We start from the raw sequence: 16012 nt of genomic DNA, 5'->3' as shown, positions 1-16012 counted from the left end.
AATTATGTTGTGGAAGAATCTCAAATTTTAGTCCACATAAGAGGCAATATAGTTTATAGCTTGATTATTTTGGATGAGTCTCCATTACTGTAGTGTCACCTTGCACGTTATCATACAAAAGAACACCTTCTGAGGAAAAGGTTGAACTAACCAACAGTGACTTTTTGAAGTTAGCACTTGCAATTTTCAAAGAAGAGTTAATATTTCAACACCAAAATCAATATTGCTGCAAAACACGTTTGGATGAACTGAGGTGAAGATGTTGTAAAGTTATCGAAATAGAATTGATAAAGATTGGGAAGTTTTCTTTCTGGGAGTTCATCAAGAATGACACTTATTGATTACAGAATAAGTAATAAACTGGGGACAATTAAAGGTGCCAGACATTTTCCTTTACCGGGCGATGTATTGAATACAAAAGAACAGGGATGTAATGATAGAACTGTATAAAATGCCAATTGGGTCACAGTTGGAATTGTGTACAGTTCTAGCTAGGGCATACTTGTTCTGAAGAGAGTGCACAGGAGACTTACAAGAATGTTGCCAGGGATTGAAAATTGCAGCTATGAGGAGAGGTTGGATAGGGTAGGGTTGTTTTCCTTAGAACAGAAGAGGCTAAGGGTGAATTAATTATAGTTTACAAATTTATGAGGGTCCTGGATAGGGTAGACAGAAAAGACTTGTTTTCCCTAGCTGCAGGGTCAATTATAAAGGGGCATGGATTTAAGGTGACTGGTAAGAAGATTCAAGGGGTCATGAGGAAAGAGCTTTCCATCCAGAAGGTAGTGAACATCTGGATTTCACTGCCTAAGTTGGTGGTTGAGCCTGAAACACTCAAAGATACCTCAACAACTCTTTAAAGGAACCTGGACGGGCATCTAAAGTGCTGCAACCTGCAAAACTACAGAGCAAATGCAGGAAAATGGGATTAAAATGAGTGGCTAGTTCCTTTTTTTTCTTTTTTTGGGTGGGGTAGACAATGGGCCGAATGGCCTTTATATGCACCGTAACCTTTCTATGGTTCTACGTACTGAGATTCTGAGAAAGTGGCATGATTTCTCCAAGTGTAAAATTCTTGACAGCATCTCCTGATTTAAAAAAAAATCCTAACATGATAATAGATTTTTTCCAAGATATGGGAGAATAGATGAACAAGGAAGAAAAGCATAACTTCAGTCCCATGTTTCAAATCATTGTGCAAACTAATCTTCAAATTCCATGTCCACTTCCTCAAAGAGCAGCCATTTTTGTGGACTTCTATGTACGGTAGCACAGTGGTTAGCACTGCAGCTTCACAGCTCCAGGGTCCCGGGTTCGATTCCCGGCTCGGGTCACTGTCTGTGTGGAGTTTGCACATTCTCCTCGTGTCTGCGTGGGTTTCCTCCGGGTGCTCCGGTTTCCTCCCACAGTCCAAAGATGTGCGGGTTAGGTTGATTGGCCAGGTTAAAAATTGCCCCTTAATGTCCTGAGATGTGTAGGTTAGAGGGATTAGTGGGTAAAATATGTGAGGGTAGGGCCTGGGTGGGATTGTGGTCGGTGCAGACTCGATGGGCCGAATGGCCTCCTTCTGCACTGTAGGGATTCTATGATAACAGTTTCTAATACTGAAAATCTTATTTGTGTGAATTTATTCAGGGATATGAAAAATAAATAAGCACAGGATACTTTACCTCCCAACCAAGCCCTGCTATAAAATCCTCATAGGATTGGCTTCCTCCAGTATTCGTTAGAATGGAGTGTTTATCTTCTTGTCCCTCAGCAACATAAAACACCGCTATCTTGTGCGTTTCTCGACTGCATGAAACAAAACAGTAGGTAACTGAACACTAGGCAAATATTACTGTGGAATGTCGATAGTAATTTAATTTCAAACAATGAAATATTGAATCGCCCAGGTTCTCTCAAAGTTTAAGCTTCCAAATATGGTTAAAACAGCAAGCACCAAAACATGGAAAACAATTGGGACATTTTGCCCTTCATAAATTTGAAGTCATAACACATCCTCCTGGGCAAATGGCTTTGTTTGTTATTGCACTTCAATTCTTAAGGGAGTAATGTAAAGACCTAGCAAACCCATGATCTCCACCACCGAGAAGGACAAGAGCAGCAAAACACATTGGAACACCACTATTTGCATGTTACCCTCGAGGTCTCACACCATTCTGACACAGTAACAAGTGAAATCAAAATCTTAGAACTCTCTTCCTAACAGCACTGTACTTATAACTCATGGGTTGCAGTGGTTTAAGGAGGCAATTCACCCCTACCTTCCCAAAGGCAATTAGGGATGGACAACCAATGTTGGCCATGCCAGTGCTGCTCACATCCAAAGGAAGAATAAAAAACAGTTGTGGGGGAACACACATGTAGGCATATTAATTAGTCAGAGGGAATTGATGTGCAGATTAGGTGGATTGGCTATGCTAAACTGTCCCAAGATGTATAGGTTAGGGGGATTAGTGGGGTAAATGCGTGGGGTTAGAGTTTGGGTAACGTGTTCTGTTGCAGAGTCGAATGGTCTCCTTCTGCACTGTAGGGATTCTATAATGATTCTCTGAAGGGGAAATTAGAAGTTTTGTATTTGTAAGTTAAATTGTTTTCAAAGCATGAGCATCATCCAAAAATTAGATAAGCTAGTAATTTTCTACACTCACAGAAATAAATTATGTCCAAATAGTATGATTGCTGGTAAAATGAACTTAACACTGAAGTCAATTTGAAGCAAAAAAGAATTTACCACTTTGCATTTTCCAATCAAGACATTACCTCACCATAAATGAAAAGTTAACTCATTTAGCTAGTTTAAAAATCAAGATAAAACAGTCAGAGATTAATGTTTTTTGATCAGCTGATGAATAATAGAAAGATGAAATGTAAAATATTGATTTTACTATTTAATGCTCAGTATTGGATCTACTCGTTTTATTGCTGAATGAAACATCTATAGGCCTGGAGTTGGATTGCCGCTCCTATCCTTTTACCTGAAAATATTTTTCATCCGATCTAAGTTCAAGTTCCAGCCAAGTTTAAAGGTATTTAACAGGCCAGGGAGAAGCGGAGTATCTCAGGGAAGAGGAAAAGATTTTGGAGGTGGGGGTCAGTTTCATTGAGGGGGAGGGGCGGGGGAAGAAAGAGAGACTGCTCTTTGGTCCGTCCAAAACCGACTGGTCTTTCAGTGCAAAGAGTTGCCAAGTGTTGCATACTGAAACATTCCAAGGTCCAGGACCACATGGTGAGGAACACACTAAAGCACGGGTGGCAACATCAAAGACACGATGTGGAAAGGCCAACATCCAAGGTCTTTCAACCATAATGCACCAAGGGGCTGGAAACTGGGTAAAGCTCTTTGGGTTGTATGTTTGGCATGCAACAAATCTTGTAAATATTTACTGTAAATATAGCGAGTAACGTGCAGCATTGGAAGAAACAGATTTGGTTTGTATCTTATGTAATATCAAGTTTGAAATGTCGTGTAATATACTTTACTCATTAATTTATAAAACTGTATTTTTGAACAATAAATAGATGGTTCAGCTGGGGGATGGTGGATCCTGTTGGGTGGTCCCCAGATAAAACCATGGTCACTTGGCAGAATGCCAGAACATTCAAACAAGCATCAAGATATAGCATGGCTGTTGGGGAGAAAGGTCCACCATGTCCAATCTTTCCTGCATGCCTGGAGTTCAACCCATTCTGAATGTTGCCTTCAATGTGACTGTGGTGGGAAATAAACCATCACCTACCTCCTCCTGCAATGTGCTTTTGTAAAGCAGGTTCAGAAAGAAATGCAGTGGGTTTTGATGAAGTTCATCCCAGGCAGCTGTGTGACGCTGTGCTCTACAGACTGCTCTCTGGGTTGCACACCAAGATAAACATCAACTACAGCTGGAAGACCGTCCGCTCGGTGAAAGAGACTTTTTGGCCCGCCTGAAACTTGCTGATCTTCTAACGCAAAGAACTGTCCATGGCCGAGTATTGCAGACTGGCATATTCTGAGGTTCAGGACTAGATGTTGAGGTAGGCACCAAAGCTTGGCACAGCCACAGCAATTGCAAAATGATGGTGGGCTACTGTTTAATATTTTCACCCATGGCACACAGAGGCTGAAAACTATAGCACCAGCTATATGTTTGACATGTAATGAATCTTGCAAGTATTAACTGCAACTGTAAATGTACTGAGTAACATATTGAATTGGAAGAAACCGATTTGGTTTGCACCTTATGTTTGGAAATAAAGGATGGTTCAGCTAGTTGGTACTTGAGCAGCTGAGTTATACAGGTCAACAGCATCAGATTCACTTGCAGGTCTGTGCTAGAAAGGCTGATGGCAGGTATGGTAATTAGTCCAAGTATCTAAGTTGGAAGTACAGGCCTGTGGATAGGATTGGATTTGGTTTCGATTGTTCCAGTGGTTGAATCATCTGCCAAAGTTCATTATCTAGGTTTACTCAAGAGCAGTCATAGGGAAAGACACTGAGGGGTGGGTTTGGGATGACCTGCTTCTCTTGAAACATGCCTCAACAGGGAGACAACATTGTCTACTGAACAAAAAATACTTTACTGATCAAAACTGAAGCTGTTTTTGTTGATTATCAAAACCTCTGGAATACAGCAGCTTGCAAAACAAGTAAAGACAACCGGGGATTAGTTCAAATTTTCTTCCAGCTTCAGGCTTTGGAAAATCTTTAAAATGATGATTTTCCAGCTCACTTGCATTGCATCTGGATGCTTTTTGGTATATCATAATAAGTCTAAGAAAACATTGTTATTCTACAATGAGAAAAAAACCCTGCTGTCTGCTCTCTTCAGTTTATGGAATCTCCAAAAGTTATACTAAAAGTTAAAAGTATTTGAGCCTAAAACCCAAGGATAGCAATTACTGAAAAAACATTTACCATTGCCTCGAGTCTAGGTTTTTCAGTTCTCGTAAAAGCTTTTCATTTTTCTTCAGAAGATGGAAACTTGTCCTACAGCAAAACAAAAGGTTGAAAATTAGAATGGACACTACTGATTTTATTTGCATATATGATAGGCTAATGCCATAAAATCAATCATGGTGTTTTGATGAATTACACTGGGGATATCAGCAGCACCAGACAAAATTTACATATCGGCTACCCAAATAAATTGTTTTAGTGAAATAAGCACTAGCTTCTGTTTGAAAATTTAGGTTTGTCCTGCTGTTTCTCATCGACAAAAATCTAATTAACCTAAAGTAGTTATCAACTTCTTCCTAAACCATCAATACTAGAATCACACAGCTCCTGACTTTATCATAACTTTAATCCAGGCATAGACATGCATAAATTAAATCCCAGAGGCAAGTGCTTGCCCTCCGTGCCTGGATGCTGCAAATATCTGAGTAGTAATTAATAAACTCACCTTTTTAACTCAAGAAAGGTTGGTTAAATTGGTTCCTTTTAAAACATGAAAATATTTGGGCTGGGAAAAGATATCCACGAGACAAGTGATTTAAAAAAAAATTAACCTTGTTGTGACAAACTAAGGGGTCAAATAAAGAAAGGGAGCCAGTTCATCCCTCCTCACCTGGGAGCTGTGGATCTCAAACTGATTTATTTTTGCAATGCGCAAAATATAGCTCTAAATTTCTTTGAAGAAATCTCACAGCAGGCATTTCACATTATATTTGGGCTACTTAAGCAGTTATACATTCACAGGATTTAAAGCAGAACTTCTCTCAAAAATATTGTAGTCAAACAGTGTCACGGAATACTTATAATTGAATGAAAAGGCTTGGTGACCGCCTGAGAAACCGATTCATATCCTCCAACCTTAACTTTTTAAGTTTATTTATTAGCGTCATAAGTAGGCTTACATTGACGTTACAAGAAGTTACCATGAAAATCCCCTAATCACCACATTCTGGCGCCTGTCGGGTACACCGAGGGAGAATGTAGCATGGCCGATGCACCTAACCAGCACTTTTTTTGGACTGTGGGATGAAACCGGAGCACCCGGAGGAAACCCGCGCAGACACGGGGAGAGTGTGCACACTCCGCACAGACAGTGACCCAAGCCAGTAATCGAACCCTAACCCTAGGTGCTGTGAGGCAGCAGTGCTAACCACTGTTCCAACATGCCGCCCTAAGCGCCCTTACTGATCAACCAATGGATAAGGAAATAAATACTTAGAAATATTTACTGGTAGCAATCTTCTACAAAACGGATACTCTTGTACTAAGCTATGCTGGTACCCATCAATAAAGAAGCTTTCTTTGAAGGTTCTTGCTTTCCATTGCCATTCTGACAAATTATAAAAAACTCTGGTCCTACTTCTTAAAATGCTGGTGGCCACTCATGAAAAAGTTTACAACAATAAATGCTTCTCATCATAAGGTGGCTGCAAAAGCTTGGATCCTGTTTGATCGAGCCCAAGATAGGATGCAATATCCTTGTCCTGTCAGCTTGGATCTGGTTTGTCCCTCATGTGAGGACCATGATTGGACTTAATTTGAATTGGCTTTTTTGATTAGAAAAGGTACCAATAAAAAAATAGCTGGAGCTAGAACTCCAATGGAGACAATAACATTGCTACCTCATTCTGCAGCTACAAAAACCACATGAACAGATCTTGTTGGAAGGTTTCCCGTCCGGTGAAAGAAATTGAGGTTGACTGCTAACTTTTAAGCTGGAGTATTATACAAATATCTTCTAATTCCTGGGGGAGTCAAATGAGTTCAATCCATTTTAGGAACAAGGTCAAGGCAGCTTAAGTATGCTAGAACACACCCATGTGACAAGAGCCCCAAATTAAAGCAGAAGATGCTGGAAAAATTAAGCAAATCTGGCAGCATCGTGGAGAAAGAAACAGAGTTAATGTTTCAAGACCAACATGACCCTTCTCTGGAGTCATATTGAACTCAGAGTCATAGAGGTTTACAGCATGGAAACAGACCCTTCGGCCCAACTTGTCCATGCCACCCAATTTTTACCATTAAGCTTGGAGAAATTCATAGCAGGCTAGATAAATTGCAAATAATCAGGGATTTAAGAAACTAATAAAACGACCAGCACTGAGTGAAATGACCTCAGATCAGACTCTCAGCCTAATAGGGGAACTGTTTACATGAAAACAGTATGAACACAGTAAGAGATTCAACATGTATTTTGGACTTTAAAATATATTTTTAGCCGTATTTCTAAAGTAATTGTATACTTTAGCCAAAGGCAGGCTGCTGCGAGGCATCATAGGGTGAAGACTTAGCAGACAAACCACATTCTTTGGAACAAGGAGGAAATTTGGCATGTCAGCTACAACTCTCACTAACACCTTCAGATGCACCATAGAAAGCATTCTTTCAGGTTGTATCACAGCTTGGTATGGCTCCTGCTCTGTCCAAGACTGCAAGAAACTACAAAGGGTTGTGAATGAAGCCCAGTCCATCACTCAAGCCAGCCTCCCACCCACTGACACTGTCTACACTTCCCGCTGCCTTGGAAAAGCAGCCAGCATAATTAAGGACACCACACACCCCGAACATACTCTCTTTCACCTTCTTTGGTCAGGAAAAAGATACAAAAGTCTGACGACACGTACCAACTGATTCAAGAACAGCTTCTTCCCTGCTGCCATCAGACCTTTGAATGGACCTACCTCGCATTAAGTTGATCTTTCTCTACACCCTAGCTATGACTGTAACACTACATTCTGCACTCTCTCCTTTCCTTCCCTATGTACAATACGCTTTGTCTGTATAGTGCACAAGAAACAACACTTTTCAGTGTATACCAAGACATGTGACAATAATAACTCAAATCAAATCAAACAACTCGAAAGAATGTTTTCTATGGCGCATTTGTAAAAATTGGAGAGAGACGTGGTGGACATACCAAATTTCCTTAGTCTTCAGAGAAAGTAGAGGCGTTGGTGGGCTTTCTTAACTATAGTGTCAGCATGAGGGGGGGACCAAGACAGTTTGGTGATGTGAACACCCAAAAACTTGATGATATCTACTTCATCCTCATTGATGTAGACAGGAGCATGTACTACACTTCCTGAAATCGATGACCCTCTCCTTCATTTTGTTAACATTGAGGTAGAGATTGTCATCGTACCAGTTCACCAGATTCTCTCTCTCTTTCTTGTACTCGGTCTTGTCATCGTTTGAGATCTGACCCACTACGGTGGCATCATCAGCAAACTTGAAAATCGAGTTGGAGGGGAATTTGGCCACACAGTCACAGGTTTGTAAGGAGTATAGTAAAGGGCTGAGGACACAGCCTTGTGGGGCACTGATGTTGAGGATGATCGTGGAGGTGTTGTTGCCTATCCTTACTGTGGGTCTGTGGGTTAGGAAGTTCAGGATCCAGTCACAGAGGGAGGTGCTGAGCCTCAGGCCACAGAGTTTGGAGATGAGTTTTGTTGGAATAAAGGTGTTGAAGGCTGACCTGCAGTCGATAAATAGGAGTCTGCCATAGGTTTATTTGTTACCTAGGTGTTCCAGGGTTGAGTGCTGGGCCAGGTCTGCTGTGGACCTGTTGTGGTGGTAGGCAAATTGTAGTGGATCCAGGCAATCTGGGAGGCCGGAAGTGATTCGTGCCATGACTAACCTTTTGAAGCACTTCATAATGATGGATGTCAGAGCCACCGGATGATAGTCATTAAGGCACACTGCTCGACTTTTCTTCAGTACCGGTATAATGGTCATCTTCTTGAAGCAGGTAGGAACCTCAGATTGTAAAGAGAGGTTTGCGAATACTCCTGCCAGCTGCCCTGTGCAGGATCTGAATGCTCGTCCGGGTACCCCATCCAGGCCAGTCACTTTCTGTGGGTTGACCTTCGAGAAGGCTGTTCTGACATTTGCAATGGTGACCTCAGATACAGGTTTGTCCGAGGCTTCCGGGGTGGAGGGCGTGCTCTCGCTGACCTCTTGCTCAAAACGGGCACAGAATGCATTGAGCAGGGAGGGGTGCGTTGATGCCAGCGATTTTACATGCCTTCATCGTGTAGCCTGTTATGTCTTGCAGACCTAGCCATAGTTGACGGGGGTCCTTGTGGCTAGTCTGGGACTCTAGCTTGGGCCGGTACTGTCCTTTGGCATCTTTGATGGATATCATTAGGTCATATCTGGCTTTCTTCTAAGGGTCAGGGTCACCTGACTTGAATACCTCAGACCTAGATCTCAGCAAGCAGTGGATATCCTTGTTCATCCATAGTTTTCGGTTGGGAAACACGTGAGTTTGCTTCTTTGGCACACAGTCTTCTACACACTAATGAAATCGGTTACCGTAGTGGCGTACTCGCTGAGGCTAGTCACAGTTTTTAAATACTGTGTTTTTAAAACTCTGAGGATGCATTGTAACCTCAGAGTGGTATTGGAATGCTCAGGGGTAGCACGGTGGCACAGTGGTTAGTACTGCTGCCTCGCCAGAGACCTGGGTACGATTCCCAGTTTGGGTCACTGTCTGTGTGGAGCTTGCACGTTGTCCCCATGTCTGCGTGGGTTTCCTCTGGGTGTTCTGGTTTCCTCCCACAGTCTGCAAGACGTGCTGGTTAGGTGCATTGACCCGAACAGGTGCCGGAATGTGGCGATTAGGAGAATTTTACAGTAAAATTCATTGCAATGTTAATGTGAGCCTTACTTGTGACTAATAAATAAACTTTAACTTTTTTTTCTCGTTAAAGATGATATTGAATTGCCCAATGCACATTCTCCCATCGATCGTTGGTCAAATAAAGATATGACTTTAACCGGGACATTGGCTTTGTGAGTCTTTGTATTAGCTAAGTTTTAGGCATTACTTAGTATCTGAAAAGACCCTGCAACAAAGCAAATCTCAAATGCCTGCGGTTGGGCAATAGTTAACTCGTGTTAACCCGAACTGTTAACATTTTCTGCTAAAATAGCATTCAAAAGTATTTTGCCATTATGAGTGCAGTCCCAGCTAGCTGCAGGGAGAATTGGGTAAATTGCTTGTTATTGTGTAGATAGGATCTGAAGAAATTGTTATAATCTGGGATCTAAAGCGTTTAACCTAAAACTTGGGCCACAGTCCCATTTATTTGTGCTGTTTTTACTTGCTTGTTCGTTGTCTAAAAATGACTGCAGAGATCACAAGATGATTGTCACAACCAGCTAAACATGCGGAAAGCCAATTAGTGCATACTATTTATTTATTGATATGCATGCCCTGAAAAGGACAGTATTGTTTTAATATTCATTATAAAGTTTCATTGGTTAGTGCTGTGAAGAAAGTATAACCTAAGCGGTTGAAAAAGAAATCGGGAGGCTGGCAGACAGGGGCCACAGTGCATGCGCCGATCTTGGTGCTGACAGATTGGCGCATGCACAGTGGCCCGCTCAGCTGCCGGCGTTCCAGTGGGGATAGCTGCTGGTCTCTCCAGCGAGAATAGGCCCCGCCCACAGCATTTTAATGTGATTCACGCTTGTGAACTCTGCAGTGCAGATTGTGGGAGATTCTTTTTAAACTCCCATTTACTCCAGTTTTTACACAAATTTGACACTTAAAATTTTTTTGGGAGAATCCCATCCATGGTTTATGAAGAATCAGCCAACCATCTGTAGTGTGGGGAAGATGATTAAAATGAAAACACAATTGCATTTTTGGAAGTTTACTTTTGTTGCAAAATTTTGTACCTTGTTTACATAATATTCAATTTTAATATCATAAGTTATAGTAATCTTGATAATTCACATCTACTAACAAATTTGGAGGGTCTGATAGCATATTTAATAAGTGTCGAGATTAAAACAAAATGGACAGATTTTTAATTAAATGTACAATTATTTCAAACGTAAATGGTATTTATCTCTTGCGTCTTACCTGTTATCCCACGAATTCATGCCAAGAATATTCAGCAGCATCCTGCAATAGTAAAAAACAGATTGTGGCTCCTGTGGGCATGGTTGCTCCTGTTCCATTGCTTTTATATTTAGGTCATTGCCATGCTTTTCCACAAACTCCTTCTCTTCCGTGTGCTGTTTTAGAATTGCATTGATAACATCATTTTCCTGTTTCTCTGAAATACAAACAGGAGGGGGAGCTGGGATATTAAGTTGCACACCAGCTCTCTGGAGACACTCTGGACTGGTGGAACCCAAGTACTGCAGCATCTCATCCAAGGCATCTTCATCATCACGAATTACATCCCAAGATGGCACTATTTCCCTGCATCTTCTTTTTGTTTGAGGTACCAAATATTCCCTTAAATTATCATCAGTTTCTGACTCATTGAAGGCAGGTTCAACCATCTGTTCTTCTTTACAAAGATTTGTGAATTTGTGAGCAATTTGCTTTTGTTGACAGCAGTGAGGTGGCCCATATAGAATTGCAGAATCCCAGGAGTATTTACCAGATATATCACGCACAACAATTCTAACATTTGACGTAGCTGTTGAGAGTCCAGCTGACATCCCTCCTCCTGGGATATTGTCCTCAACAGGGATTTCCAGATATGAGATAAGGGTGGAACTGTTCAGAACAAAAAACTGGAGATTGGGATTTTCAAAAAGTTCAGGGGAAAGTTCAGTGCAGTCAGTGAAGGGGTTATCGTGGTTTTCACTTATCAAGCTAGTCAGCATTGCAGGGCCACCACTCAATGGATAATGGCCAACATGGTTCACCAAATGAATGATCACAGTCCGGGCAGCAACTGAAATCAAACCTTGTTGAATGCGGCTTCTCACTGTAAAAAAATATGAAGGGGATACATTGTAAAAACATTTTTTTGGATTGATTACTAATTTTGCTAAATTAAAATAGTAAATCATTATATTTAGTTCAATTTGAACACCTTTTAAAAGATTTTGTAAAGACCACCTGGTTGGTCTGAGTGTGGTTACAGGACCATTTTCACTGAATTACTTTAGATTAATAAGCTGCATTGATAAAATTCAGATCCCAATAGCTGCAACAAGAATTATAGTACATATTCAAACAATCAACCTAAATTCACACACGAACACTATTCATTTTAACAAGATAGATTTAAATTCTGGTCTGCATAATGAGTTAGAAGATCTTCTCTTTTAAATACATTTGATATGTTTCAATACAGCACACAAGGAACTACATTACAAAACTAATTGTAAGAAAAATAGAACTCCACAGAGTACAGAACAAAATACTTCAAATTTAATTTGTAATATATTAGACTTGGCGATAACAATGCCAATATTAGGTGATTGGTGAAAAGTATTTAATTCATCTAATGTGGAAAATCTCTTCTTCATAAACTTGAAATATTAAAAAAAAAATTTCAGCTGCTTCTAGCCAGTGACAGAGGGCGGGCTCAACATAAGGTTTAATATAGTCATATTAAACAAAAAGCACAAACAGAAGCTTTAGCTATTTCTACGTCTCTAAATCAGACTGCTTATAGCGTGTTTGAATTTCCTGGTTGTTTTATGACTTATTTCTTTATACAACTTTCTGTTAATGTAGCAGTTTTCCCTCAGATGGTGAAAGTTTGCTGAAATTACACAGAGGAAGAAACAGAATTTGACCCTCATTCAAAAGCCAAATCAGTGATCTTACAGAGTATTTGATCAGGGCCTTAATGCTTACGAGGAATTTGAATGTGGTTGCGGTGACAGAGACTTGGTTGAAAGAGGGACAGGACTGGCAGCTGAATATTCCGGGGTACTAGTGTTTTAGGCGAGACAGAGGAGGGGCCAAAAGAGGTGGGGGAGTAGCAGTATTAGTTAGAGAGCATATTACAGCAGTGCAGAGGGAGGACAATTCAGAGGGGTCGTGTAACGAGTCACTGTGGGTGGAACTCAGAAACAGGAAGGGCGCAGTCACTATGTTGGGGGTATACTACAGGCCCCCCAACAGCTCAAGGGAACTGGAAGAACGGATATGTCAGGAGATAATGGATAGGTGCAGGAAAAATAGGATTGTTGTAGTGGGAGACTTCAATTTCCCTGGAAATCGCGTAGGGCTGGGAGTCTGAATGGGAAAGCATTTGTAAAATGCGTACAGGAAGGTTCTTTGGAACAATATGTAGATAGCCCGACTAAAGAGGGGGCTATACTGGACCTAGTACTGGGGAATGAGCCCGGTCAGGTCTTCAAAGTTTCAGTAGGGGAACATGTGGCAAATAGTGACCACAATTCTGTTAGCTTTAGGATAGTGATGGAAAAGGCTGAGTGGTGTCCCAAGGGCAAGGTGTTGGATTGGGGGAAGGCTAACTTTAGTGGGATTAGGCAGAAATTGGCAGCTGTTGATTGGGAGAGGCTGTTTGAGGGTAAATCCACATCTGGCATGTGGGAGTCTTTTAAGGAACAGTTGTTAGGGCTACAGGATAGGCATGTGCCTGTAAAAAAGGATAGGAAGGGTAGGATTCGAGAACCGTGGATAACCAGGGAAATTGAGGGATTGGTCAAAAAGAAAAGAGTGGTGTACGTTAGGTCCAGGCAGCTAAAAACAGAGGGAGCTCTGGAGGAATACAAAGAAAGTAGGAAAGAACTCAAACGAGGAATTAGAAGGGCAAAAAGGGGTCATGAAATGTCCTTGGCAGACAGGATTAAGGAGAGTCCCAGGGCATTTTATTCATACGTTAGGAACAAAAGGGTTGTCAGGGAAAAAAAAACGGACCTCTCAGGGACAAAAGTGGGGAATTATGCTTAGAGCCCAAAGAAGTAGGGGAGATCCTAAATGAATACTTTGCGTCGGTATTCACAAAGGAGAGGGATGTGTTGACTGGGAGTGTCTCGGAGGGGAGTGTTGACCCGTTAGAGAAAATCTCCATTACAAGGGAGGAAGTGTTAGGTTTTTTTAGGGAATATAAAGACTGACAAATCCCCAGGGCCTGATGGAATCTATCCCAGGCTGCTCAGGGAGACGAGAGATGAAATCGCTGGGCCTCTGACGCAAATCTTTGTCTCGTCACTGGACACAGGTGAGGTCCCAGAGGATAGCTAATGTGATCCCGTTATTTAAGAGGGGTAGGAAGGATAACCCGGGTAATTATAGGTCCGTGAGCTTGACGTCCGTGGTCGGGAAGTTGTTGGAGAGGATTCTTAGAGATAGGATGTATGTGCATTTAGAAAGGAATAAACTCATTAACGATAGTCAGCATGGTTTTGTGAGAGGGAGGTCCTGCCTCACTAACCTGGTGGAGTTTTTTGAAGAAGTGACTAGAATGGTTGACGGGGGAAGGGCCGTGGATGTCGTCTATATGGACTTTAGTAAAGCGTTTGACAAAGTCCCTCATGGTAGGTTGGTGCAAAAGGTTGGGTCTCATGGGACAAAGGGGGAGGTGGCTAGATGGGTGGAGAACTGGCTTGGTCACAGAAGACAGAGGGTGGTAGTGGAAGGGTCTTTTTCCGGCTGGATGCCTGTGACTAGTGGTGTTCCGCAGGGCTCTGTATTGGGACCTCTGCTGTTTGTGATTTATATAAACGATCTGGAAGAAGGTGTAACTGGGGTGATCAGTAAGTTTGCGGATGACACGAAAATGGCTGGACTTGCAGATAGTGAGGAACATTGTCAGAGGCTACAGAAGGATATAGATAGGCTGGAAATTTGGGCAAAGAAATGGCAGATGGAGTTCAATCCTGATAAATGCGAAGTGATGCATTTTGGTAGAACTAACGTAGGGGGAGCTATACGATAAATGGCAAAAGCATAAAGGGTATAGATACGCAGAGGGACCTGGGTGTGCAAGTCCACAGATCCTTGAAGGTGACGTCACAGGTGGAGAAGGTAGTGAATAAGGCATATGGCATGCTTGCCTTTATAGGACGGGGCATAGAGTATAAAAGTTGGGGTCTGATGTTGCAGTTGTATAGAACGTTGGTTCGGCCGCATTTGGAATACTGCGCCCAGTTCTGGTCGCCACACTACCAGAAGGACGTGGAGGCTTTAGAGAGAGTGCAGAGGAGGTTTACCAGGATGTTGCCTGGTATGGAAGGGCTTAGTTATGAGGAGAGATTGGGTAAACTGGGGTTGTTCTCACTGGAAAGACGGAGGATGAGGGGTGACCTAATAGAGATGTATAAAGTTATGAAAGGCATAGATAGGGTGAACGGTGGGAAGCTTTTTCCCAGATCGGTGGTGACGTTCACGAGGGGTCATAGGTTCAAGGTGAGGGGTGGGGGGAGGAGGTTTAACACGGATATCAGAAGGACGTATTTTACACAGAGGGTGGTGGGGGCCTGGAATGCGCTGCCGGGCAAGGTGGTGGAGGCAGACACACTGGGAACGTTTAAGACTTATCGAGATAGCCACATGAACGGAGCAGGAATGGAGGGATACAAAAGAATGGTCTAGTTTGGACCAGGGAGCGGCGCGGGCTTGGAGGGCCGAAGGACCTGTTCCTGTGCTGTATTGTTCTTTGTAAACAGGATTACAGGCCCCTCTGTGGGGCACACAAATCAACACGTCATTGTTTTTAATGAGGACATCTGAGAAATAACATTTCATGATCAGCAAAGGACATGGAATCATGTTGGAATATTTACTTAATTATTTTCCAATAATCTGAGAGTCTGAACACAGCGAATGCATCCAAAACCTATGCTTTCAGGAAAAAGACAAAAACCAACTTCTGCAAATCACACTGACCACTGTTGTTACTCGAGCAATATTGCATGATTTCCTCTAAAAGGCTTTGTGAATGTCTAGATTAGACTAACAGTACCAATAGCACCAGATGATAAAAGGGAGCATCGTAATTGGGATTTGCCAAAACCAAGTTTGGTCACCAAACAATGTGGTCAGTATTATCCCAAATTGGTTCCTCTTCACTTTAGGGCAAAGATCTGATAAGCTCTTCTGAGGAAGTAACATACATTGGATGGAGAACATTCAATGGATGTGATATACAATTGGTATACTACAACACTTAATGATGAGGTATTCACACAAGAGTCCATTGGAGAAGGGTATGGAATTATAGGAAAGTTGTAAACAGAATTAAAACTGGTTAAAAGGTAGGAAATGAAAAGCAGGAGTTAAGAGTGACTGTAAGTGGGTCTTGGTACCTTATGGGTTTTAAGCTTGGACTCTTTGTTTACTATGTA

General features: G+C 41.8%; 1 protein-coding gene across 18 annotated transcripts in view; it reads right to left on the bottom strand.

Moving 5' to 3' along the window:
- Positions 1-16012, bottom strand: part of ralgapa1 (Ral GTPase activating protein catalytic subunit alpha 1) — a 244010-nt gene that overhangs the window by 68573 nt on the left and 159425 nt on the right. For all 18 annotated transcript variants that reach the window (XR_013500019.1, XM_078233782.1, XM_078233789.1 and 15 more), the window contains 3 exons: positions 10809-11670; positions 4898-4969; positions 1671-1794 (listed from right to left, as the gene is read on the bottom strand). Coding sequence is in view for 17 of the 18 variants with exons in the window: in XM_078233782.1 (XP_078089908.1) it covers positions 1671-1794; positions 4898-4969; positions 10809-11670 (1058 nt within the window). In the remaining variant the exon portion in view is untranslated. The remainder of the gene's footprint in view (positions 1-1670; positions 1795-4897; positions 4970-10808; positions 11671-16012) is intronic.

The sequence above is a fragment of the Mustelus asterias genome, chromosome 18 (assembly GCF_964213995.1).
Source record: "Mustelus asterias chromosome 18, sMusAst1.hap1.1, whole genome shotgun sequence".
In the NCBI taxonomy this organism is placed as follows: domain Eukaryota; kingdom Metazoa; phylum Chordata; class Chondrichthyes; order Carcharhiniformes; family Triakidae; genus Mustelus; species Mustelus asterias.
The sequence above is the reverse complement of the archived record's forward strand: the minus strand, read 5'-3'. Positions and strand labels throughout refer to the sequence as shown.